Here is a 27,224-nt window from a genome sequence, read left to right as displayed (position 1 = left end):
GATTTCTTCCGTAGTTTGGTGCTTCCTCTCTGTTGCTTGCTCTCCCATCGAACTTTGTCCTTATCTCGATTTCCTTGGCCTATACCCTTTCCTATCTGTTGTCCTGCAGTCTTTCCACTGCAAGGGAAATCACATACTGTGTAATGCATGGACCAACTATTGCATCAATCCACATCCTGGTCAATACTCAAGCACACCGAGAACTCCCTGCACACAACTCCATGACTTTGCAACTGGACGTCTTTCTTCTCTGCCGACAGACTTCAATCATCATCGAGGCCAACACACCATGCTCCAACTGACTTTCTAACACAATGAATACTTACTTTTAAAAGCAAAATCAAGGCCGTTGGTTCAGATAAGCCCCCACCAAATGGTTCCCTCTTGCTTTGCCGGCAGGAATTGAGAACCAGGACCAAGAACCTACAGCAGGCCTAGTGCTTAGGCTATTCCCTGCTGGCTCACCAGGCCTGCATAGCCCATTTTTGCTTCTATACAGTAGCCTTGCTGGTGACTGAAAAATCATAATTCTCTGGTAGGATAAGTGGGGATTCCTGCATTCAAAAGGAAATATTCACCCTTTCCAAAGAACTCCTGCCATCTTCTATCCCTTGGCCACCATACTCTGCAAAATGAGGCATCTTTTCTTTGGTAAGAACACTATTTGTAACCAGAAATCGGCCATTTTGATCCCCTCCACTTCCATTCCCCCTATTTGCCTCTGCCACTCTCTAGCTCTCTCTCTCCTCAGACTCTAATTTCCAAGTGCCATACTGTGCGGCCTCTGCTTACCTTCACCACTACAAGTTTTTATCTTGAACAAATACAAAGTGACTTATCCTGCTGAAACTTCTCCGATTAAGCTGATGAGGGATCAAGAATCTTCAGCGGCTTATCTTTATTCTTACGTCAACTACCTCTATAGGCCATGTACCAGCCACTTTCAAGTGTACCACTTAAGAAATCTTCCCTTGACCATTGTGATCCAGCCAACTTTTACCATGGTCACTTCTCCTTCTTGTCCTTAAAGGGAAGGACAAGCAGTTGGTGCAGACATTTCTGATGTCAAATGTACAAACTTCCTAGATTCACATCTGGCTGTGCTACTCTGTCCTGTATGACCTTAATCTCCGCTGATGCAGACTACTAGACCTCCCTTTGTCCCCCAACATCATCTGTCGTGATACTCTTTAGCAGGCGGAGACTGGAATCTCCAGCTCTGCTCTAGATTGTTCTTGTTCCTTATTGACCGACAGATTCCTGATTGTTGCTATGTCCTCCTTTGATCGCCAACTCTTACCCCTTGTCTGCGGAATACCACAGGGTTGCCCACTGTCGGATTATTTTCCATTTGTATATTCACCCCCTCACCAGCCTGATGTACTTGCATGGTCTTCTACTTCATTCCAACACAGATGACACCAAAATAATTCTCATTATGGGAATAGGCAACAGAAGATAATTGCGAGAACTGCTTGTCTGCTGCAAGTATGAAACGCTGGCTCTCATATGATAAAACTGACGAAGCAGGGGGTTAACGTTCCAGAGAGCAATGGCTTCAAGGACTCTTCCTTTTAATATGATGTCATTTATAAAGCGCCTGCACACAAGTGTTTCTCGGCATGACAAGACAAGGGAGGGAAGACAGTTATGACGAGAGAAACGATCTTACTAGGCCTTGTCATTAAGATCGTGCAAGTGCGATGACATGTTGCGGGTGAAGGGAGGAGGGGGAAGTGGCAGGGAGAGGGAAGGGATGAAGTTGAGCCAGGGCAGCACGGCTCTGGGTAACTGCAAGGAGGCAGGGGACTGTGGGTAAACGGTTACAGCCCCAAAATGCACGGTAGGCCCAGAGGCAGTGCAGGGGAGATTGATCATGGAGGAATCTCGTTCCCAGTAGACTGAGGGTAGCCAAGCAACCAGTCGGCACATGAGCTGGGTAGGTTAGGGGAGAGAGGGAGAGAGCGAAAGCAGAAGAGAAAAGGAAGGTCTTGAGTTGCTTCCAGAACTTCAGGTGGTCTGGCTCAAGTTTGAGAGGGGCAGGGAGACCATTCCAGAGGGAGGCACCTGCAGAAGAGAGCTCTACCCCCCACTCTCCACCTGGAGAAGCGCCCAACCCTCAAAGTTTGAGGTAACTGAGCGAAGGGCTCGAGAAGGAAGGTATTTTGGAAGAGAACTTTGGATGTAGTGCGGGCCCCGGCCCCAGAAAGACTTGTAGGCGATGCAAAGGGTCTTGAACTTGATCCTTGCAGCCATTGGGAGCCAGTGGAGAGATTTCAGGGCAGGAGAGATGCAGTCCCTGGCCTTGAGGCCAAAGACGAGTCTTGCAGTCCTGTTCTGGATTAGTTTCAGAGGGCGGTGAGTAGAGAAGGGCAGATTGAAAAAGAGGCTGTTGGAGTAGTCCAGCCTAGAGATAACCAGGCTTCTTGAGACAGTGAGCTTCTGGGGGAAAGTGAGAAAAGGAAGAATACCCCTGAAGAGGTGCAGCCGGTGGTGGGCCTTCTTGGCAAGGTCTGTGATGTGTGGAGAGAAGGGGAGAGTGGAGTCCAAGATAACACCAAGGTTCTTAGCCTCACAGGAAGGTGAAGGAAGAGGGACCAAGGAGGGTGGCCAGAGTGAGTGGGAGAGGGAAAGCGGGAGCAGGGGTCCCAGTGAGGAGGATCTCGGTCTTACTGGGATTAAGGCAGAGATCATTGGAGGTGCACCAATCCTGAATAGCGGATAAACAGTCAGGAATGAGCGAGAGAAGAAGAGGAGGCTGAGGGCAGCCTTGAAAGAGAGCAGTGTGTCATCAGCATAACAGTGACATTTAGAGCAGAAAGTAGAGATCAGGTGGGCCAAGTAGACATTGAAGAGCCAGGGTGAGAGGATAGAGCCTTGGGGAGCACCACATGTGGGGAGAGAGGTGGTGGAGAGAAAGGACCCAAGTTGGACCTGGGAGGGTCGATCCAGGAGGAAGGAGGTCAACCACTCGAGGGCCTGATCCATGATGCCCAGGTTCTCAGTGTCGTTTTATCAGGATGGCGTGTTTGACTGTGTCAAAGGCAGAGAAAAGGTCAAGGAGGATGAGGACAGGTGAAGGCTAGAGTCGAGATTAGTGAGCAGATCTTCACGAGTGTTCAGGAGAGCAGTTGCCATACCTCTGGTTGCTCTGAAGTCAGACTGATGGTCATGGAAACAACCAATAGATTCAGTGTGAAGCGTAAACTGGGAGGTGGCCATCCTTTGCAAGCGTTTGCCCAGGAGAGGAGTGATAGAGATCGGGTGATAGTTTGCCAGTACGATCTGCGGAAGGCTTTTTTAAGGAGGGGTGCAAAAGGGACTGCTAGAGGGAAGCAGGGGAAGGATCCAGTGGTGAAAGAAGGATTTCAGAAATTGTCCAAGGATGGGGCGATGGTGTCAATGGGGTCCTTGATGTGTTTGGTGGAGCAGGGAAGCACCTGTTTGGATTACACTTTTGTAGATCGGACTTGTCTAGGAAACAGTCAGGTGATGTCGGAGAGAGAGACGGCCAGAGGGGCGTCGGGAGAGGCAGAGGAAGAGGTGAGAGATCTGATAGGATGTCCTGCATTTTAGTGAAGTGAGAAGCCAGCACCATAGATGGCCTGGGAGGGAACAGGAGAAGTAGAAACTGTAGAAACATTGGCCAGCTACTTGACGATTTTAGAGTTGCGCTGTGTTAGAGGCCGCAGAGATGCGGGCTTGGATGTGGACTCTCTTCTTGGACAGGACAGAGTGTCTGTATTGCCTTTGGAGCAGGCGGCAGGCCAGTTTGTCAGAGGATGTGCTCAAAACCCTCCATTTCCTCTCAGGCACCCTGCACTTGCGTTTCACAGCGGCAAGGTCCGAGCCATACCAAGAGTTGCACTTGGAGGTAGGCTTCAGACCGATTCTCATGACAGGGGCAAGGACGTCATGGAAAGACGAAGGTTAGAGAGGGCTGTGTCTGAGTGTGTCTGAGTGTGAGTCAGCTGCAGGTGTATGAGGAGCAGAGAAAGTAGCGGCAAAGGCATCTACTGATGCACACTTCATGAACCGAATGACCGAGAAGGTAGGTGGCAGTGCTGGAGTAGGCTTAGCCTGAGGGACTGGGTATCGGGTGAGAGGAGAGCAGAAAGTGGTCACTGCAAGAGAGGAGAGTGGTTAGAGAAGAGGGATGTCTGAAGAGATAACATCCAGGGTGTGACCGGCAGCATGTCGGATCAGAGGATAATATGGAAAGAGAGAGACTGTTGCATAGGTTGCGGAAGAGCCCAGAGGAGGCATTAGAAGCATACAGGTGGATATTGAGGTCTCCGAAGAGGTAGAGGCAAGGAGAGAAGAGGAGAGGTCAGCCCACTCTGAGAGGAAAGTATCCAGCTTTGGGGTTATGCCCTTCCCCAGTCGTTTCAGCCAAGAACCATGACTGCTACCTTCAGCTACAATTTAATGCTGCAGCACACAATTATTTTCATGTCCAGTTTCTCCACAAAGTTGTCAATTTTCTTTCCCCCTCAGATCAGACAAGTCTCCACAGCGATTATAGCATCTCTGGTAGCAGAGGCATAGGAGACAGTAAAAACCAGTGGGCACAAAGCACAGCCTGCACACCTTTCTACTGAAAATCCTCTCGAACCAATAAAAGCTGTAAGTCTAATTGTTGCATTCCTTGTAAACATGTCTATTATAAAACCCCAAATTATGGCAGTTTTCCGATGCACTCCAGTTTAAGGTTTGTTCAAAAATTGTGAAATCTGCTATTTAAATGCATTTTGGGTGGTTGGTGAGGGCCTTGAGCATGGCCAATGGACATGGCCCAGGAACAATAGCCAATGGAGATGATCGAAAGCCGTGGCCAGTGGCCACTACCAGTTGCTTCCGGGGGTGACAGGGGCATGACAGAAAGCCAGCCCAGTGGCTAATACAGATGCCTTGGGGGATGAGATGACGAGCTGAGCAATGGTTATTGCTTCAGGCGATGGCCATTCCAGGTGGCTTTGGATGACACGTGGACGACACGTGGACATGGCCAGGTAGGAGAATGGCATGGAGCATGTGCTGCTGGCCATGAGCAGTGGCCATTCTGGGTGGCTTTGGGTGACTGGTGGCATAACCAAATAACATGCCCCAGCCTCTCTGGCCAAAGGAGACTATGGATGGGTTCAGGTAACCCAGTGCAAGGCCACTGGGCAAGCCAAGTGGGCACTGTTTATTTGATAGCTGTTACAAATAGCCTCAAGAGCACACCAACTTTGAAAGATAGTTCAAGGGTTTTTATTTGTAGATTTGTAAAGGGGCTCACTAAGGGACGTCTCTCTCTCATGTCTAGAATGGCCCCTTCCCTCCCTAACCCAAGCGTATTTCAACCCCAGGTTTGTCTCTAGAGATAAGTAAACCCTACTATCTGAGATGCTGACTGTCTGACGGTGATGGCCTCAAGGCAAATACCTTATCTCCCATTTGTTAAGAGAGATTTCCCCTGGTGGACAGATTTTAAGAGGGCACCCTAGTTATGATGAACAGGGAACCTGGAAGGTTGGCCAAAACCCAATCAAGGTAGAGTGCAGAGCAGTCAAGGCTTAGTCACAGAGTGTGAGTGGGGTCAGAGGCCCTCAATGAGTACACACATTATGGCACACAATTCGATTTTGACAGTCGGCTATAAAAAAGGTATTTATTTTGGGATTTATGAACACACTGAAAAATGAATCTGGCAGGTAGCATCACAAAACACTCTATAATACAAGGTTCAAATATACATCTGATAACTTAAGCAAAGCAGGTAAGTAAATTTGATGCAGTAAATGATGGGAACAGATCACAAGCCATATTTTAACTTGAGAAGTCCAAATTGGGTGAATGGGGCCTTGTTCCCAAAAGTTACAAGGGTCAACACAATGTTTCTCGCCAGTATGAGTTCTTTGTAGGAAGGACTCAATGGGCTTGCGGTGGTGATTATGTTCAAACTAATTCAGTTATTAAACAATTTACCTAATGAAATATAAGTGTTCTCCTCTCCAAGATCCCAGGCTAATCCTGGGGCACAAGACACCCGACTCAGGTGGAGTGGAACAAAGGTACTTGTTCGGATTGTTATCCTATGTAGGACTGGGGGGTAGAGGAGGCAGGCACACTGATGCTTAGTTTCCCTTGACTCAGATTTTCGAAGAGGTCATTGTAGATCTTGTGGGGGTTTCTGGGGGCTCAATCCTCCACTGTTCCAGTAAGATGTGCCCAGGAGTTACGAGTTAGAGGATTCCTGCGGTCGGCTGGAAATGCGAGATGCAACACCTTTTCGGTGAAGGTATGCAGAATCCAATGGTGCAGGCCTCCTTAGGAAAATTCCCTGGATGGAAGTAGGCAAGTTCCAGCGACAATCATCAGTTGCAGGTGAAGACCGGTTCCTTCCAGTCATGGTCACAGCAGCTGCTCCAAGACAGGTTCCCTATGAGAAGGCAATGTAAGGGTTCAAAAGGAGGAGAATTACACGCAGGTGGCATGGTGATTTCTATAGACTTTTATTATCCAAGAAAATAAAGAGAAAACCTAACTTTCCCCATCTCTAAGAGGGGATTCCCTGCCTCAATTACAACACTAAGGGTTCTGTCAGAATGTCCATGCAAATCAATAGTCCTCCATCCTGTGTCATATGCCTACTTCTGTCCCTTACACTTCTACTTGTTAGTCCAGAAGAATGACTCCCTGCTTCTGGACTGGGGATAAAACTTCACTTCCAGGCTTGGACTATTTCCCTATGTCAAAATTGGCCTTGAACACAAAAGACAAAGTTCTAGCACTCCTCTTTGACAGACACACTGCTCATCTTTTATTTTATCGGAACATCTTTTCAGCTTTGGTGACCAGGAGAATGACCTTCTCCTGGTATCTTGATTTTACAGTTAAGCACAACCAGAGGGGATTACTCCCATCCCCTGTTCTTGGTTACCAGGAGAATGGTTCCCTTCACCTGGTCTCTTTTCCACTTGGTTACACAGTTCAACACCACCAGGGGGAATGACTCCCTCCCCGTAGCCTCTTTCACTTTAGTTTCACAATTCAACACTTTCTGTCTTTCACTTTGAGGGTCCCACACCTCCCATCTCCAACTTTGGCAGACTTGGTACACTCTCCTGCCAAGTATGCCACAAGGAAGATGACTTGTACATTTTCTCTCTTGTGGGTGCTAGTCCCAGACCCGTATTTCTCTACTGCTTGGTCCTGGCAGGCCTAGTTTACGCTGTTGCCAGGTACTTCCACAAAGAAAACTTGTATGGATCTTTTGTGTGGGTGGGTCCTAGGCCTGAGTTTCTCTATTTCTCTTTGGCATTCTTAATATTTTTCCTTACCCCAGGTTTTTCCTTCTTGCCCCTGTCTACTTCTGAGTCTTCCCTGACTCTGTTGGGCTCCCACCAACCCTCTTGGCAACCAAGGTACCTTTAGGATTTCCGCAGGCGTGCTCTGGTCAGTCCTGGGGTATTCCTTCTTTGGTTTCAGTCTTTCTGTGCCTTCCCTTACCTTCCAGTGCACTGTGGTGGTGCGCAGTCTATGGATCTTCGCAGACTGTGCGTCTGTGCTTGAACCAGCTTCTTCGCGGGTCTGGACCTCTGCTTCTCCAGCTTCAGAACTGGTACTTCAACGTCACCATTGCTCTACCTTGTTCCGCACCTCCTCCTCGTCCCACTACTTGTTGTGTAGGGTTTTTCTTCCTTGTCTCACTTACAGACATACATGGAAGTATGGGATATGGAGTTGGGTTTTATGGGATAGGAAGGTGTATAGGGTGTGCCTGGAGGGTTGGCATACCACGTTCTCCCGAGATGTTCTCCCTTGTCCCCAGAGGGGGAGTCTCTCCCCGTGAGATCCTCCTGCTGTGCACCACCCCTAGGGGGACTATCGGGTAGCGGCCTCACCACCCTGGCTCCATGGGAAGGGACTCTTCCCTCGGTGAGAAGTGACGACATCTCAGGATTCATCACATCAACCTCTGGGACAAGCTGGCAACTACCAAAGTTCCAGACTTCAGTTCGAAATGGCAACTGTTCTGGTGAGGTAGTCCACGAGAGAGCTGGTCAGCCCACTAGGCAGTCTAGGGGCACTTCCAATAGGTCTGAAGTGCTGGGTCCACGAGAAAGCATTGAGACTAATTGGTCCCACTGGTCCAAGGGTTGAAGCACCACTCTGGGTCTTTGGAGATCAGGCAGAGGAGCAGCACTTCACTGTGCCGGACACAGGAAGGGATGCTGGGCCACTTCCTGAGCAGTCTTTGCATTTTCCACAAGCTGTTCTTCATTGCAGGATTCTTGTCTCCAAAGTAGACTTCCAAAATAGCTGCAACAGTCCTCCTTTTAATGCAAGATTTTACCTGAATGAAAAACCCAAGCCCACCAATGGTAAGGAGCTTCACCATTCAAGCAGCCAGTGCTAGTGTAATCCGGAGAACAACTTAGGAGAGGTAAGAGGATGTTTAGCCCTCTGCTTAGCACATCCTCAATTTTAGGCAAAGCCTAGAGCAACAAACAAACAAGTGCCAAGAGGCTATTTGTGTTCCCTATTTCGATTGGGGTCCCAATACCTGAGGCGTCAATCAACAATTACAAATCAGATGCCAAACCATTTTACAAAAATATATAACATTTATTTATTTAATATTTCATCTTAAAACCAGAAGTATATTCAATATCAACACAGTTTAGTAAAAACTTCATTCACCAAACAAATGGTATAAAGTGCAAATGCTAATGACGTGTACCCCTACAGATCAAGAGGTAAAAACAGCAGAGTAAACAGAAAAACGCAAACAATTCTCAACTGGTACCAAACAATGGCAGATTGTGTGAAAACAGAGTGAAACGAGATTGGAGTCACTCGGGGGTAGTGTTGTTTAGATGTAACCAAATAAACTTAATCGCGCACTACATTCATTCTACTTCAAATTCAGACATACTCATTCTTTCTCCACTCTTCCCAACATGTTTCTTTCTGGACGTGTGTAGGTAAATTGAACAGAAATTCATCAGGGGCAGTCTGCCGTCTACCAACTAAAAACAATTAGACATAACAAAAAAAGTGGTATTAATTAGGGTACATTTCTTCTAGTAACCACCACAATTATATTATTGCAAGGTGAAACGAGATAAATTAGCTAGAGAGCCAAATAACAAATACGAAGGCCACATGCACATTTCTATGCGGATAGTGTCCAAAACTTTGAATGGTCCAAAATTCGTTTGAGACTCGACCTCAGGAGTGGGTCTCCATACCTACAAAAGGAACAACTCAGGGTAAGAATCAAGAATGCCCTATTTATTCATCCTTTAAAAACAGAGTAGAATAAACATTAGAGAATCGACCTTATTTTACTAATGTTGGTCGAGCGAGTAATAGCCCTACCCTTACTGGTTGGTACATTACTTTGCGTGGGCTGAAAGATAGCGGTGCCACCTCTCATAGGTGATTGCATTCATAAAGGGAAAAGGAAAGAGTAGACTAAAGGCCCAAACAGTCTCATAGATGGTAGTACTGTGCGGGATAAATAAACTTCCCAAAATGCTCATTTAGAAAGAGCAGGGTAAAACAAACAAACTGGCTGGAAAACCTGGTTGCTACGGTAAATTGCAGCTTAGTATACCACTAGCCACTTACGTCGTTAGAGAATGTTCATGAGGAATAGCGACATGTAATCTTCTGAATAGTTCTGGCTTTGGGTCCGTGTGTCTAACATCCAACGTTGAGCAAGGCACCGCTGGGCATTCTGCCAAAGGAAAAGGTGCAGAGAAGCAGGAACAAGGCATAATGCCTCTAGTTACACACACATCTCGTGTAGTTCATATAAATGCAAAACGTTAAAGACTTCTACTTACCATTCCTCATGCATTTGAAAACGCATTCTGGATGGCGCAGTTCACTTGTGTTTATTGCCGTGTTGGTGTCCTTGCTTCTCCCTCAGTTAACGATGGACCGGACTCTGGATGGGTACCCCATGGTGTTCTATTGTCTATTAATGGCTTATAGGAGTCATACAATTACTGATCCACTGGATCAGTATTACTGGAATACTGTGAAGTTGGAAAAGATCCCCAGTATCAACAGGAAAGTACCCGGTTGTGTGTTCACGTGTCATACTGTGGACGTGTGTGAATCAAAAACCGCTCGAAAATGAACAGCGTCGGAGTTACAACATGCTGGCAAACTGGAATCTATCAGCTGTTGTGGCTCATCGAATTCTGCGCCAAGTTAAAGTGTCCGAGACGGTTCATCGAATTCTACGCCAAGTTAAAGTGGAGAAAAAAGTGTCCGAGACGGTTCAGGATTGTAGAGATAACATTCGTTTCCCAGCCAAACAGTGTCTTACCGTGGTGTTCGTGTCCTCTAGTGCCCTCATCTGTGCTTGCAGTGCCATAGCTGAGCGGTGCTCCAAGTCACCTGACTTTTAAATGGTGCTAAGTGCTTGGCGGACGTAGTATGTGATCCATGTTTGGAACGTCCTTCAAACGAACGCACATGACGTCAGCTGACTTTTCGTAGTCAAATGTTGTCCTTCATTTGTTTATCTTGTCCTTGTTCCTCCACGTCGTTGCCATGGCTCGGAAGCATGCCTCTCTAGGAAACACCAATTGGGTATGATCCACGCGTGATGTTAGTGAGTCTGTTATTTGATGCATTATACTGATGTATTGCACATTGTGTGGAGTTGTGAGAATTACGAGTTCCAATCTAATTTCTCATTGAGGTCAGTCCTGGAGGTGTTGGTTAGGAAAATGAGTTGTTCTTTTCTTAGAAGGATCGTTCTATCCCTATTGATGTCCATACTGGGTGTCAATTTGTACAATATTGTCCATTTTAAATCTTCCAATGTGTGCTGATATTCCACCCAATGTTCTACCATAGGGGCATTATTTTTAGTACGGTTTTTGAGGCAGCTCTTATGTTCCCCAATGCAAAGTCTCGCTTTACGGTCTGTTTTTCCAATATACACTTTCTCGCATGGGCACCAGATTGCATAGATTACCATTGCAGAGTTACAATTAGTATAGAGTTTTTGTTGCCATTTGAATTTCAGACCTATGTCAACTTCAGTGCTCTTGGTTGTGTATTTACAATATACGCATTGTCCACATGGGTGGTTCCCACAACTTTAGGAAGACCCCATATCTGGGTCAGGCTCTTTATAGGTCGAGGTCTTGGCGTCACGTCATTCCTAGTGATTTGTTCTTTTAGATTTTTGCTGCGTTTGAAGGCAACAAGAGGTCTGGGCACTGGTGTTTCTCCTTTTTCCAAAATTGGCCAGTTTTTCAAAATAATTTTCTTGATGTCGTTCGACATGTTGCCAAAGGTATTAACGAAGATTATTTTTGGATCCTCCTTAGTTTTAGAATGTTCTTTATATTCCAATGGGACTCCCGATTGTTGTTTTTGGCTCGTTTGAGTGCTTTTAGAATTATCTTTCTCGGGTAGCCTCTTTGGAGTAGCTTGGCCTGCATCTTGCCTGATTCTTCAGTAAAGTCAACTTTTTCGGAACTGTTCCTTTTCAGCCTCAGGAATTGACCCCACGGGAGGTTATCTCTTACATGTTTTGGGTGTGAGCTGCTATAGAGTAGCAGCGAGTTTCTGTCTGTCGGTTTGTTGTATGGCTTAACAAAAATGCATTTCTTCATGGAGTCTACCATGATTGTAATGTCTAAAAATTCCAATTTGATGGTACTGTAGTTCGATGTGAATTTGAGATATCTGTCTTTAGTATTAATCCAGACGAGGAACTCTTCAAGGGCTGTTTTAGGGCCGTGCCATATGATGAGAATATCATCAATGTACCTACGCCAAGTGTAATCCGGGACAACTACTGGTTGAACATCCATCGCAGAAGCAGACTTTCTGGCTTCATGGATGTGGACTGGGCCTAAACGGTGTGTGTATGTGTGTGTATATATATATATATATATATATATATATATATATATATATATATATATATATATATATATATATATATATATATATATATATATATATATATATATATTTACACACACTTTCCCAGGCAAGTGCATAACGTTTAAAAGGACTTTCCGGATCTGAGAGAGGAGTAAGGGAACACTGCAATATGTCCACGGCCGTGTTAGGGCACTAGCCACCTTAAGTAGCTGTATGCGGTAAACCCGAATATGCACACCCAAAATAATGCAAAAATGGTACAAATGTAACTGCTGCCCTAAACTTTTCTTTCGGCAATGTAAAAGTAACCAAAAAACCTATGTGTAAAAAGCTACGGCGATACAAAATTATCCCCATTGCACTGCCCTGTAAGGTGCTGTGTACAATTTTTAAAATACAAGAATTCAGAAGGGAGACATAGTTTACCAGTACTGGTAGTTTGAAAGACCCATAGCATGTGGGAAAAGGGGGAAGTGAAGCTGAAGGCTTTACTTCCCTTCAAAAAAATCAGAACAGGATAAAAACAGAGAAAAAAGAATGGGGTTCCATAGGAAACTAAGGAGGGTAAGTTACACAAAGAAAATCTTTCCTAACACACTCTAACTCCCGGTGGGAACATTCTTGGTGGTCCCTAATCTAAATTAGCCAATCTGGTAGAAAGTCGGGATTGGTGCCTTCAACCACAAAGTCTCCACTTGATCTTTTCCTTCCACACCCTGGTGTTTCTCCCTCTCCCTCTCCTTCGCTCTACTACCACATGCACCCTCTCCATGCCACCACTACCTCCCTCTCCCTGCCACTACTACACTGCTCTCCACACTACTACACCCCTCTCCACACTACTACTACTACACCAGCTTTACATTACTACTCACCACCTACACCTTCTATCTCGTACTCTTTTCACTTCCTCAATCCTCCCCCATTCATTCCCTACTTGTTCTCCATTACTCGCACATCTTACATGGGCATTCAATCCATTGTTGCTCAGTGTGTCCCGTCTTTCAGCAATTCCCCTCCCTTACCTCACCCAAAACACCCACAACTTCCTGTTTCCTGTGCCCCCCCCCTTGCCTCGCCATTGGCACTCTTCCTCACCTGGTGGGTGAGCCAATTGCTGGCTTGCCTTTATGCAGTGCAGTTGTTACAGGTGGGCAAACACATTAAAGTGATCTTCAGCCCCAGCCCTTTTTTGTACGTGTCTGCCGGCCACAGGAAATGCCAGTCCCCTGAAATGGAAGTTAATGTTCTCGTTCATATCGGTGGCTTTCTAGACTTTGTTTATGCCCGTACGCATGCAGGGGGTAGGGGCGGGGCGATCGCGGTCTATTGGCAGATAAGGGGACTGTCTGTCCATTTCGGATGGGGCACGGAAGTCTCTGATCTGCTGAGGGGCCCGCTCCCCATACCCTGGGAGGCTGGCATTGCTGTACCTCATTCTGTGCTGTTTGGTTCTTCTAATTTGCCCTGCAGGTTGCTTGGGAGGTTTGCAGCTCCCTGCTGTCTCTCTCCATGTTTTGGCTCTTGGCTGACAGATCCACTGCCAAGACTGCTGGTACTTGAGCTCATGGGGGGCAAACCAAAAGAAACTAACCAGAATTGGGAAGAACTGGCATGGAGTGGTTGCCAGTGGTATGTGTTGAAAGCATGCAGGCACATGAAGAGGGGACAGGGACTTGGGCCCTCCGAATGCCACACATTCTGCCTCTGGGAATCCCCATGGTAGGCCTCTCACCATCCCCTTTTGACAGGGTCTATATCATTAAATGCCCTTATTAAATCTGTGACAAAACCGTATACTCCTTTCTAGCACACTGCCTAATTAAGAGTTTGGTTGTGATTCGGTATTAAATACACTGAATTGCCGCCAAACTCGATTACTGTAACCACCACCTGGCCCCAAGGAGTTACCACAAGATTACAAGTGGTGGTAGGGCGTTGTAATTGCCCATTTTTGGAGTACATATGACTCCATGGGGAATTTTGGCTGATTTATCGCTGGTGCAATTACCGCACAGTAAATCCACCCATTTGGGAAGGTAAAGCAGCAAGCAGGAGGTGAATCCGTCACTTTTCCTCTGAAACGCTTTACATTTACTATGCGCTAATTCCACTGGCGGTAAATCTGCCAAAACCTATAATTTGGTGGTGCGGGAAAAACTGTGGTAATTAAATTACTGCCAAAAAAAGTAAAGTAATTACGGCCACTTTTTTCCCACACCGCCGAACTGTGGTAAAGTGCTAAAACAAGCAGAATTGACATAACTCTGTTCTTTTCATATAACTGGTGAATAAAGTGTAAATGTCCGCTGCAATTGACGATTGAGGGAGGCATTTAGAAGTGATTCCAAAGGAATCACTGCTTTTAGCAGGTGATGAAAGTGGGCAGATTTCATAGGAATCCATTGCTTTAATGCCTCATAAAATGTATGCTTGCATGAAGACCCTATGTAGCTTTGAGGTAGAGCCAGGATGCATGACTGACACGGTTAGTCCGTTCATTGCCCCAACCAATTACACCTCAAAACATTAATAAAATCCCCCAAATTGGGGAAAAAGGTGTGAAGACAGATGTTAATGTAACACTTGTCTTTACACCTTTCCCCCTCGAACTACCCGCACCGCCTTCATACGAACGGGGTGAGAGGATAGCTCAGGGGAAACGCGTTTGTCTTGGAAGCAAGACCACGCAGAGCAACACAGGTTTGAATCCCCGCTCCAGACTAAGACTGGTCTCTGGTATTAAGCGTGTTATAAAAGATTAATTACAAAGGACTTGCAAAATTGTCAAACCTGGCACAACTCGTTTCTTGTGCCAAAAAAGATGTGATCTAGTCAAAAAGGGCATTTGAATGTGCTCATCACATGCCCTTTTTCATCCCCTTTGCACTAATAAGGGGGCATTTTTGCACTTTTTCGTGCACATCCCGAATTCACGAATAGGAAAGCAAACAAATGCCCTTGCGCCTGCTGGGAACAGATGCAGCGGATGCCCAGACGCCTCAAAGAGCAACTTCTGCCGCTGTCATACAATGTGTTGTTAAGTGTGATGGCAGCGGAATGAAATGCTGCTGTGTCACTTCTAGTTCTATCCCCCAAACGTGTGCTTTAAAAAAAAAGTTTTATATTAAGCAATAATGGTCCTGTGGGCCTGTCACTCTGAAATGCTCAACCAGCACACATCTGGGAGTGAGTCATACATTAGAGCCGCAAGTGTGCTTGCGACTAATGTATGTAAGCGGGCACCCAGCGCATTTTGACTGCTGCACAGCCCTCAAGAAATGTGTAGGTCACGTTTGTGAGTAATGTGATGTGTTCATGTCTTAGTGGCCCAAGGGACAGCTGCTTCCTCTGCACTTTCATTTGCGCCACTTTGAGAATCTGGCACAAAGCCTTGTGAGGTCCGAGATTTTGACTCTTATTTTCACTTAAAAAGACACAGAAGAAAGAGGTTAAGACTTTTTTTCCTTGAAAAGATAATAGATAAAAATGTATTACACCTACACTGCATATTAAAATGAAAAATGAAAAAAATGGAACTTTATTCAATGACAATGCAATATTGAAAAGTGTGGTTTCTGTTGATAGGAACATGCCATAGGCACATCCCATTAATAGTCCAAGTGCATAAATCAAATGTTTCAAGCTACCAGAAAAATGTACAGATGAGGAATTGTTTTCTGCTTGTGCTAAATTACAAATGTAATAAACATTTCTTATACATCCAGAAAAGCAAGTTAAATAATGAGAAAAATGTACCTTGTTGTGTGGACACAGCAATGTAAACTATATGGTTTCCAGCAAACTTGCACACTTTCAGACTGAAGAGGGATGGTCGAATCCTACCCCTGCTCCCCCTCCCATCATATAGATAGCCTGGAAGAACTGAAGATACCATTATCGCCCATACCATTTCGGACCGATTCCTAGTGCTCCTATGATAGACAAGTACGTTGCAAGGTACCCACTCAGCCAACCGTATGGCCCAGGAGCAGTGCAGACGCTGGCCGGAGTGGATGAGGAGCCTCAGGGTACCACTAAGGAGACTTCAATTGACAGCATTGACTAAAGCGCCAAGAAGCCCACTTGACGTCGTTGGAGACATCACGACATAGCAGCGTTAGACAGGAAGCACACGTGCCATCCGCACAGCGGGACACAAAACACACACTACAAACACGAAGAACACTTTCGGAACAGTTCTATAAGTTAGAGGACAGATGCATATACATACTGCCTTTGCTTTATTATTTTTTCATTCGCTTAACCGCAGAAACCGCAAGAAGCAAGAGATCATGAGCAATCTTGCAGATGCTTACATGCTAATAACCTCATGGAACTGCAGGAGCACTTATAGGACCTGAAAGAACCAATGGATTACTAACATATGCCAAACTAGAGTAACATGAACATGTAGAAGCCTTGCCATGGCCTAGGAAAATCAGTCGACCACAACCGTCTCAGTAAAGGCTGAGCGGAATTCAGACTGAACATGAGAGCAACCGTGTGGGACAGGGCTGGCTGCCAAGGCCACCGGGATACGAGTGACATTCCATTTCCTGAATGGCAGTAACACCAGGTGCAATAAATATGAATAATTCTTCAATATTCAGAGTAATTCTGAGCTCCAGAAGCCGTAAACACGGTCTCTCAACACGTGACTTGCCAGGTTTGCATGATGAATCGAAACCGGCACTGGGAAAGAGGAGCGATCTCACGCCGCCAGACAGAAGCTTGCAAGAAAGTCGTTGTAGCAAGAGACATGTTTCACGATGTGAATGGGCACTCTCCTAGACTTTGGTGGTGCACACACAATACAATGCAGACACATAGTTATACTTATTACCTTGAAAAGGTACACCTCGAGCTGAGAATAATTTCGGGTCCCAGGCCTGGGGATATCAGCTCTAGCCAATCACAGTTCAGTATCATAGGGGTGCGTAGCAACGGGCAAGAACCAATGGTAAGACCCTCGCACTGCACCATTGTTTAATGATGGCAATATTGGGGTGGGCCAGGCCTGACATGGGAGAACCAGTAAACTAACATGTATAGGGTCTGCTATAGGTATACTATTACTAGCCACCCAATCCCATATGGCAATAGGTTTTCTGGAGAGGGGCCCAGGTTGGGACGTCCACATGATGCAATGTGCCCTCAAAACTGGCCTGCGAGCCAGCGCTCACTATGTTCCAGGGTTCTTGCCTATCCTTGTACTGATCCCTGTTGGTTGTGGCTGTAATAAACCGCAATTTGAACTTGCTGTCTGGCTGGGTGTACGTTCCTTTTGGGGGAAGGTGTTGGGCCTTCACTGAGGTCGGGAACTCCTAGTAGCCCTCAAACCTACCTAGGAGTTCATCCTTAACAAGTCACTGTCAGAAGCTCTCCATCCTACACCCCCTCCTTTATTTTAAAGGCTAAGAAAGACTTGCTCACTTAACCTATGACTCTGAGAAGCACTGAAAACGAAAACCCTCATCCAGGGCCGGCTCAAGGGTGATTGAGTGGTGCAGCCGCACAGACGCCAAGCGCATTGTTCTAGTTTCAGCACGGCGTGTGTTGCGCTGCATTTAGAACGTGACTTTCATTCCACCGCAGCCCCATTGCTCATGACAGGAAACCACGAAATACGTCCTGGTTTCCTGTCTGCGTTTTGGAAGTGGGAGTCGGCTGAGCGCGGGAGACTGAGTGGGGGCCTTCCAAGCAAAAACCGAATGACAGAGCAGGTAAGTGGGAAAAAAAAATGTTTTAGTTGTGTGTGTGCACGTGTTTATATGTATTTGTGCTGGGGGGGATGGTGCTGCAGACAGTGCAGGACCCAGGTCTCCCAGTGGGTGGGGTTTGGGGTGCACACTGAAAAATATATGCCCACGACTAGTAGACTACAGGAACAAATTGAGGCTGGGTTTGTCTGTTTATAAATCATCTTCAGACCCTCCAAAGTGCAGCGGCAGGTTTGTTGATGGGCACTTAGCTGTCTGAACACATCAAGCCTGATCGCCACCATCTCCATTGGCTGCCAGTCACTCTTGTTGACAGTTTAAAGTGATGCGCTTAATGTGTCGCTGTGCTTTCTATGGAGAAGGGTCCCCCATATCCATAGCCAGCTCACTATGCACCCTGACACAAACGCAACTACTCCCTCAAACTCCTTCAGTTTCTATCATTTAAAGGCAAAAGATTAGGCAAACCCTCTGCCTCATACTGGCCCTTTGTCTTCCTGCAGTCTCTCGTTTAGTGCATTGCAAGGACAAAAAGCCCATGGGTTTATGTATGCTGTCCAAACTCCAAAAACATCTTTCCGACCTGGTGAGCCCCGGCAGGACAGTGCTATCTTAGCAGGCAGTGTCTTATTTTCTGTCCAGGGCAAGACATGGTGTGTGTGGGATCCATGGTGGACCCTTCTGGAATTGTTACTGACACTATAGTTGTAAAACAATCCAATTTCAGTTCCTACATGTGAAAACAGTTCTTTAAAGTTATGGTCTGTTGTGTGTGGGTCTAGTGCTGGGATGCGAGAGAGCGTCATGACGATGTCATGGCGCCTCTCTAATAAAAGGGGCTCTGCTGGCATGCACAAGGCAGTGCAGCAGAGCCCCAGGAAGCAGCAACTCGTGTCTGTCAATTATTGGAGGGTCTATACTGCGTGGTAGCGGCCTGTCCCCGAAGCCCTGCCTGGGTGCCCCCAGTGCCGAGACTTCTATTGCTGGGGTGCTCCCCAGCCTGAAGGTTCTGGTCCGGTGATCTGGACCTGCCAGGGTGACCCCTGCCATCCCATAGCTACGTGAGTGCCACGTCGTGGTGCCCTGAAACCATCATTGGCCCGCCCTAGTGACCGGAGGCGGGCCACCACATTGGCGACGAGGCGGTCCGGGCCCTGCACACCGTCGCGGTGTGTGGGCTGCTGGAAGCCCATTGTGTGCAGAGATACAGCGTCGGCTGTGAAGGGCAGATGAGGAGAAAGTGGCCGCGTGTGCCTGAGGCAGCGAGGCGCCGCAGAAAGAGGAAACGGCTGCCGCGGCTGTGGCCACCTGGGGCGAGCGGCTGTGAGACATGGCGTTCAATCGTCGGAGTGCTGGAGCGGCCACCGAACCCTGTGGGCGGTGCTTGGTGGCACAGCCCATGTCAGCCACGTGGTGGAGTCGCAGCCAATGAACAAAGGAGTACGTGGGTGTCGCGGTGTGTGCTGGCCCACAATGGGTGGCTGAGACCGCTGCCACGGTGAACAGCCCTGCACTCCTCCCTGGCCCCATCACGATCTGGGCGGCGTGGTGAGGTTTTGCTCTGGGCCGAGTGTGGGCCGAAAAAGGGGCATGGCCTAATCACGAGCCCCGAGGACAAAGAAGGGGCGTGGCCTAGAGAACCGGGCCGGAGCGATGAATTGGATGATACATACAAAGCAACTGGATCCCGCAGTGGGGCTGAAGATTATATCCAAGAATAACGGGCGACCAGGAAGAAGGGGGAAGAGATTGTCTTGTTTTGCTTTTTCCCTTTGGCTTTCTTCAAAATGGCGAGGCAGTGTGGAGGAGGAAGGTTCTCCCCTGGAGAGGTTTGGAGGGCCTAGGGGGCCTGGTGATTGGAGAGCCAGAAGGGTTAGCTGAGCCTGCACAAAGGGGGTGGATCCCTGACAGCATCGTCAGCAAAGAAGGAACACCGCTGTCTGCAAGATTCCAACAAGGAAAGCCTCGAACGATAAGTGAAGGTATCAAGGCACGTGGTGGACCTTCCTGGTGTTTCTGCCAACATTGCCATTCCCGTTGGGGCCCAAAAAGTGATCGGGCACCCCTGGGCCCAAGACTGGTGAGATCACAAAGGCCCCATTGCAGCTTGACCGGTATCAAGGCCAAGGAAGGTAGTGACTCCTCAAGGAGTGCTCTGGTGCCTTTCAAAGACTTCCACAGGGGGTTGGGGGCGGTCAAGCCACTGAAGGCCTGCTGACTGTGGACACACTGTGACTCGCCAGCAGTGGTCACATCCTGCACCAGCCCAGGGCTCATCATGACGGACGATGACAACGAGGGGGTATGTCGAGGACAGCTCGCGCCACTACATCATTATGACGTGATGGGCTCGCCTGCCAATCTGGGACCCTGGTGGACAGTCTGGGTAGAGAACCTGGAGCTGTACTTTGAGGCGGTGTAGATCAAGGATACAGCCAAATGCCCAACCCTCCTGTACTCTGCCGGACTGGCTGTTCAGAGGCTATTCAACACATTAAGGCCTGCAAATCAGTCCTATGGTGCAGCCATCGCTGCCCTGAATGAGTATTTCCGACGCATGGTCAATAGGGACTACGAACGGTTCAGGATGAGGTGCGCGAGGCAAGAGGAAGGGGAGAGCCTCGATGCATTTTATGGGAAGCTGCGCGGCATTGCACTGTCTTGTGCCCTGGGTAATTTTGAGGAGGACGAGATCAGGGCGCAGATGTACAGCTGCAGTTCTTCAAAGCTGCGCAAGCAAGTCCTGAGGGACCCAGCGCTGACCCTTGAATGGATCCTAGACCTTGTCCGTGCCTAGGAGCTAGCAGAGGTGCGGGCCTCTCTCATGGACTCATCCGGGCAACACCTCGTTGGAGGCCCCCATGCAGTGGGTCAAGCTGGAGGAAGTGTCAGCTGTCGGCAAGTGGCAAGGAGAAAAACCGATGAGGGGAGACTGGCTGAGGAGAGACCCCAATGCCACCATATGCCATCAATGCGGGTGGGATCTTCCACACCCTCATGACTGCCCTGCGAAAGGACACATCTGTGGGAGGTGCGGGAAGGGGGATCACTTTGCACAGGTGTGCCTCGCCCCGACACCAGCCAGCATGGCGGGGACATCGGGGGGGGGGGGAGTGAGTCGAAGGGGAGAAAGACCCCCAGAGTGGCTGCGGTCCAAGGGGCAGAGGACCAACGAAGAACGCAGTATGATGTCGGAGAGGAGGAAGATGAAGAAAATGGATTCTTCTTGTCCTGCAGCAGCGCCACTAGCCAGTTTGATCCCGGAATCTTCTGAGCTCAAACAGCCTGCTGTTGGGCCCCGTGATGTGCGGACTGGAACACACCTGTTTTGTTTGCAGTGCTAAAAGTTAGTTTGTGTGTAGTTATTAGGTGGTGCTCGGACTGGAATGCACCCAATGTTTGCAGTGATGATGTCGGAGTACAATGGCTGCATGGACTATAATGCACCAAGTTAGACCCTGTAGAGGGTAGGGGGGTGATTTTTCTTTTGTTATAATAAAGGAGTGATGTGTGTGGGTCTAGTGCTGGGATGCCAGAGAGCGTCATGACGATGTCATGACGCCTCTCTAATAAAAGGGGCTCTGCTGGCACGCACAAGGAAGTGCAGCAGAGCCCCAGGAAGCGGCAACTTGTGTCTGTGTCAATCATTGAAGGGTCCATACCGCGTGGTTGCGGCCTGTCCCCAAAGCCCGGCCTGGGTGCCCCAGTGCTAAGGCTTCCATTGCTGGGGTGCCCCACAGCCTGAAGGTTCTGGTCCGGTGATCCGGACGTGCCAGGGTGACCCCTGCCATCCCATAGCTGCATGAGCGCTGTGTCGTGGTGCCCCGTCGGGTGCCCCGAAACCATCAGTGGCCCGCCCCGGTGACCGGAGGCGGGCCACCACATGGTCTGGAGGAGTAACATGGAATCTCCCCATTGGCCAATGTCCAGGCTATATGTGCAGATATAGTCCAGATATCTCGGAAATATCAAGGAAATAAGCCAGTCAGGGAACGCCTGAATCCCCGGCCTCTATCCCATGAGCAGGTCTCTCAGCACGGTGCACTTTCATCATGGAAGTGCCACTGGGAGCCGTGCAACCAGCACCGCTTACCAATCCCCTTATCCCGGGCCACACCTGACGGGCATGGCCCCGGCATTGCAAAATCCCCTGCTAGTCTGACACTCCTTACCTCAAACCTTGGTCATACCTGGTATATGCAACCCTGGTGCACGGCTCTGCCGCCCAGTCACTGCACTCAAAATTCACCTAGCAGACAGAGCATGGCCTTGGCTCTGTCAGACTGACATTTACGGTTTACCAAGCACCATCTCTCCTGCGCCCATGTACATGTTTGCAAACTAGCCAATTATCAGCACACGTGAAAAGAAATGGACCAATACACTGGTCGATGAGACAGTTAACTTTCGGGTGCAACCCCCCAAAATGTAACGCAATTCACAACGTTCTGAAATGTCTTCTATTGTCCTTTATTTCATTTTCCTAATTAAATTGTCAAAGATTTTTAAAATCCAAAATGTTTAACTTCACTTGGCATCTAAATATGACGACATACTGCATAGCTGCCACCACTTGTACATATTTCGATCAGCTTGGATCGTCATCAGGTGGCTGCTTAGAATCCGCCTCTCCAACGCTCTGCTCTGCCTCCTTCCTCCACCTGGTCTCTTGGACTTTCTCCAGCTGCACCTGCAACCTCACCCATACAACCCACACTCGGGGCTTTAGCTCGGTCTTCAGGGTCCAAAACTCCCTGTACGGCCCTCAGGCAGAGTCTATAAAGATTAATTTACTCTACATATGAACTTACGAGTTGCCTCAGCGGGCTCGGTTTCTCTTCCATTGATCACACAAGACACGGAATACAAAACAAAAGGAAATGGAGAGAGCTACTGACTGTGAACCTGGGTAACTTGTGCTCTGACATATTGTATTTTCGGGAAATATGATTTCTCAATCCTATTTAATCAAATACAAGCGTTTGTTCATTGCATATAGATAAAGGGCCTCATTACAAGTTTGATATTTCAGCAGTAAATCTGCCGCAATACCACTAAACGGATTTGCCATTACCAACACTTGGCCTGGCAGATGTACCACCGGATTACATGTGGTGGTAGGTGGTGTCAGTCCCCATTTATTGGAGTCCATTGGACTAATCGGTATTTCGGCACAGTTACTTCTGGTGCTAACTCTGACAGTAATTCCGACGATTTTGACGATTTTGAACGGTAAAACAGCAGATTTACCTCCAGCTTTTGCTGGAGGTAAATTCGACACTTCATCGTCGAAATTGTAGTATGGTGGTGCAGGAATGGAATTACTGCTCATTTACCGCTTTTACTGCACCGCTGTACTTGTAATGAGGTGCAAAGGCTGGTAAATATGCTATTCTCAAGTGCGAAAGGGGACATCTTAAATGGAAGGAGTCATTGGCTGGTGGAGGCACTAGACCTGCCTATAAGTGGTCACTGTAAAAAAAAAATAAAAGAAATTTTGGGCATTTGTGTAGGCATGGGAAACGCACTTGCCAAGCACAGCCATAGTGGTATTAACTGGCCGTTGATGGTAGCAAGAGCGAAATGGTTCAAGTACCTGGGCATCTAATAGCAGTTCCTGTCAATAGCTTAATACTTATACATAAGCCAAAAATGTTGGCTTTGCCAATGCCTGTTTTTAACAAAGCTTTCTTGAAGGACACGCAGAAATCGGGTGGTTGAAGGCAGACCTGGTAAGACATTTTTATTACACCAGTAGCCGGTTTACAAAGCCAATGAAGTCATTCACTCTCGGAAGACTGCTTTGAAAAAAGACTGGCAGGTGCTTTGAGAGCAAAGTTTGATGGTAAATCTTGAATATAGCGAGCGCAAAGAGTTTCCATATGGAGGTGCTTTGGGCGAGGAAGAGCAGGTACTGGGTGGCAATGGCGTTAGGGATTAGCATTGCCATGGGCAGTCAATGGGTGGGCACATAACCAAACACCTAAAGGTTGTGTCCCTCTTCACATGTCCCTCCTCCCCATCTGTACTCTAATGCAATATTGTCTGCTCACCTACGTAGGTGTTGTGCATAGTTGTTGCACAAGCAGTTACAAACAGCGTGCTCTCAATTCAAATTTTAATCTACTCCTATTGGATAGAAACAAGTCTCTGGAAATGAGTCCCTGACTTTTGTTTTGGTGCATAAAGATTGGCCAAACTGTGTGGCACTAAAGCTGACAGTGAGTTTAATCTTTACAGGACGCAGTTGCACCAATAAGACATTGGTGGTTGAACTACAAAGTACAATAGAACAGTATGCAGTTAAGTTAATCATGAGTGGGTGAAAGGTTGACTTTTCCGGAAAGCAGCAACTTGTCCAAACAAGTTCAGGGTGGAGGTAAGGCGATGGAGAGGTGTGGAAAATGGATGTCTGAGCATCAGAACCCTTCCTTTTTTTAGACTGAGCAAAAAATGCTTTTTGGTCCTCTGTCCTTTCTGCCCTGAACAGTCTGGAGAAAGAGGCACCAAGGATTAACCCACTTAAAGTGCTGTTTGTTTACGTTCCTCTTCCAAACATTTCAGCAAACCAAGTTCTCCCCTGAAATTGGTGCTATATTCTGCAATGCATGGGTTTTTATTGTGTTATTGTTAGCTATTTTATTGCAAGGTATTTGTACCCTGGTACTTATAGCATTGAGTTTGATATACCATAAAACTACAAACTGATCAGAGCCTAAAAGCCCAGACACGCTAAACATCTCGCCCCTGCTATGGTCCATTCAATCATATCTAGGCTTATACATCGGTATGGCTGGATGGAATTGGAAAAGAAAAAATCCCATTCGGCGGCTCAATAATCCTTTCAGTACAGAAAAGCCACTGAGGCCCAATTAATCAATTTGTCTTCTCAGATGTGTGTGTGCTGCGAGAAACCGGACAATGTTTTCCCACCGACTCCCCCAGGATCCTCTAGTAAGGTGGCCAGGGAAGAGCCATCACTTTTGAATCCCAAACTTGGAGTTAGAAAAGCAAGGGAGGATCATCTGAGTGGAGGGTCGCGGAGGATTGGGAGGAGGACATCGGAGGGTGAGACATGGTATTTCCCATTCCACTTCAAAGCACTTTACCTCAGCTTTCATGGGATATTTCCAAAGCCATTTCATCTCCCCCCCCCCACTAAATACTGGGACGAGGATGAGGCAACCGGGATTAGTGAAGATTTCCCATATGAGTAACATGGGGAGTGTAAGAGAAACCGACTGCAGACATAACTGAAGTTGTCCCATTGATAGTGGGGCAGAGTTAGGCATATACTAATTATCACTCACACCTGACTCCACTTGACTGTTTTTCCACCTATAAAAGGTGTGCTTCTGCACAGGTGAATGAGCGTGCTGGGGACGTTGTTTGGACCAGAGAAGCCAAGGAGCAGAGAGCAGCAGGATGTACGGCCCAGAGGAGAACAGCGTGCAGAGACGCTGGCCCGGTGTGTGTGAGGGGCTGCAGTGTGGCTAGCGAGTCATTTCTCCAGAGAGCCAGAGTGATTAATCCTGCCGGCTGCTGTTGGTGGTCTGAACATTTATTGTTCCTTTGGGACCTGTGCCAGCCCCAAGCGTGACTGAGGGACAGGTGGTGAGACCCTGACCCGCACAACCAGAAGGGACCGCTTGCCACTGCACTGCTGCCAGGTGAGTCTCGTGAAAGTCAGAGAGAGACACACTGGAGCATGCGGCTGACTGAAGTGGAGTGGGTGAAAGGAATGCAGATGGCGACACGAAGTGGAAAAGAGAAAAGAAATGAAAGGAAAATAGTAAAGCAGTAGGGATTAAAAGAAGAGTGAAAAGATCAAGAGAAAGCAAGCAAAGCAAAGTGTGCAAAGGGGCGGGGGAGTGAAAGAACTTTAATAAAGAGGGCGCAAGCGACCCAAAACGAGAGAGAAGGGTGAAGGGGACCCGGCAGAGTGGAAAGTGTGAACAGGAAATTTGGAAAAGGTGCCAGTGGGCACGAAAAGGTAGAGAGTGCACGAGAAAGCTGCAGAAAGTGCCAGGGGGGCACAAGAAGGAGAAAGGAGGTGCAAGTGTGCATGGAGCAAGTTAAAGAAGATGCCAGTGTGGACAAGGAGAGGATGGTGCAAGTGTGCAGGAGAAGGAAAGAAAGGTGCCAAGATGCACAAGAAAGAGGTCAAGAACAAGAGGGGAACAAGAAGGGGTGCAGAAAGGTTAAGAAAAGGACAAGCAATAAATAGGAGGGGTGTTAAAGGTCTGAGTGGAGTAAAGAACCTGCTGAAAGTCTCTGATGCTACCACTTGAAAGAACTGTATATGAAAGAAAGGTACATCCTGAAAAACTGAACCCGTGTTTTGAAACTCGAGAGGGGCCTGAGCTTGGGAAAGTGAACCCTGAGAGGTCTATCAAAGTGGAATCTTGTTACTGATGGAATTGAATCTTGGGGAAGGGAACCCCGAGATTTTTAAATAAGGCCTGTGTTTCTTTCCTTGTTTGTTTTTGAATTTGGAATGACTAAAGCTTGGGGAAGGGAACCCCACGTTATTAAAGACATTGACATTATTTGAACTATGGAGAAGGTCCTATGAACAGTCCCTTTTGATTGAACTCATTCTTTTCCAGCTGACCAACCTACACTTGTTAAGAAGACCGCGCAAAACCAATCCTGGGTTCCTATTCTTGTTCCACCACTTTTTGCTTTGGACAGACTTCCCAACACATTTTTGTCAAAGAGTGAGGGCAAGCATAGGTTTAGACACACAAAGAATTTTCTTTTGGGCTTCCAGACTACGACAGCACTTAGAAGCATCAGTTAAGGGAACCATCCCTTTAGTGTTGGGGCCAGTTGGGCATTACGCCAACCCAGGAACTTTAGTAAAAAAAGGTGTTCAAACGAACATCTTTGAGTCTCTTGAGTCAGTGTCTCTCTTGATACCATTCCTGCCTCACAGCGCCTAAACTCTACTGAAGATGCCCTGTGACAGGGGGTGGTGGGCTGTTCTAGTATTTGTGAAGATAATCTGTGAGCGAATTAGTTGCTTCCAATTGTATTTCGTGCAGAAAAGCAAGAATGAGAGGGCATTTAAGTACCACATGTTGGGTAAATTGGAACGTTTTTTGCTCCTAGATGAAATCTCGTTAGAGTGAAAATGAAATATTTTGTATATGCAATGACCAGAATATCCAAATTAAATTAATGTTGTCCCTTTCTTCATGTAGGATGTTTCAATTTGAAGGATGAAGAATACCCATCCACTGGAATCATTTGCGGAAGTAAGTTGCTTTGACTAGTTTTATAATTCCAATACAAACTTAATACCATCTTATAATATTATCGAGTTTCTTTCTTTAGAATGCATTAGTTGTGACAGCACACCTGCTAGTTTATTGTAAACTATATGAGGTCAATCAGTTAAAACTGAACAGGAACACAAGTTCATGGGCGAGACCTGCAACCCTCTGTGAGGGTGGATTCTCTAAAGATGGTTGAAAGTGAGCACAACACAGTGTAGTTCAACCTTCTGATGGGGGATCCTTCTGTTTGGATGGCCTGTGGTGCATCCTTTTGCAGCTGTGTTGACCTGCAAAGGAAACATCTGCAAAA

The 27,224-nt window shown here is 47.3% G+C and overlaps 1 protein-coding gene across 3 annotated transcripts in view; it reads left to right on the top strand.

Annotated features, from left to right (window-relative positions):
- Positions 1 to 27,224, top strand: part of LOC138513069 (uncharacterized) — a 1,355,028-nt gene that overhangs the window by 871,101 nt on the left and 456,703 nt on the right. For all 3 annotated transcript variants that reach the window (XM_069627754.1, XM_069627753.1, XM_069627752.1), the window contains one exon: positions 26,840 to 26,893. In XM_069627754.1, coding sequence (XP_069483855.1) covers positions 26,840 to 26,893 — 54 coding nt within the window. The remainder of the gene's footprint in view (positions 1 to 26,839; positions 26,894 to 27,224) is intronic.

Source organism: Ambystoma mexicanum, chromosome 12, assembly GCF_040938575.1.
Source record: "Ambystoma mexicanum isolate Mex_15411 chromosome 12, UKY_AmexF1_1, whole genome shotgun sequence".
In the NCBI taxonomy this organism is placed as follows: Eukaryota; Metazoa; Chordata; class Amphibia; order Caudata; family Ambystomatidae; genus Ambystoma; species Ambystoma mexicanum.
This window is presented reverse-complemented; position numbering and strand designations above follow the sequence as displayed.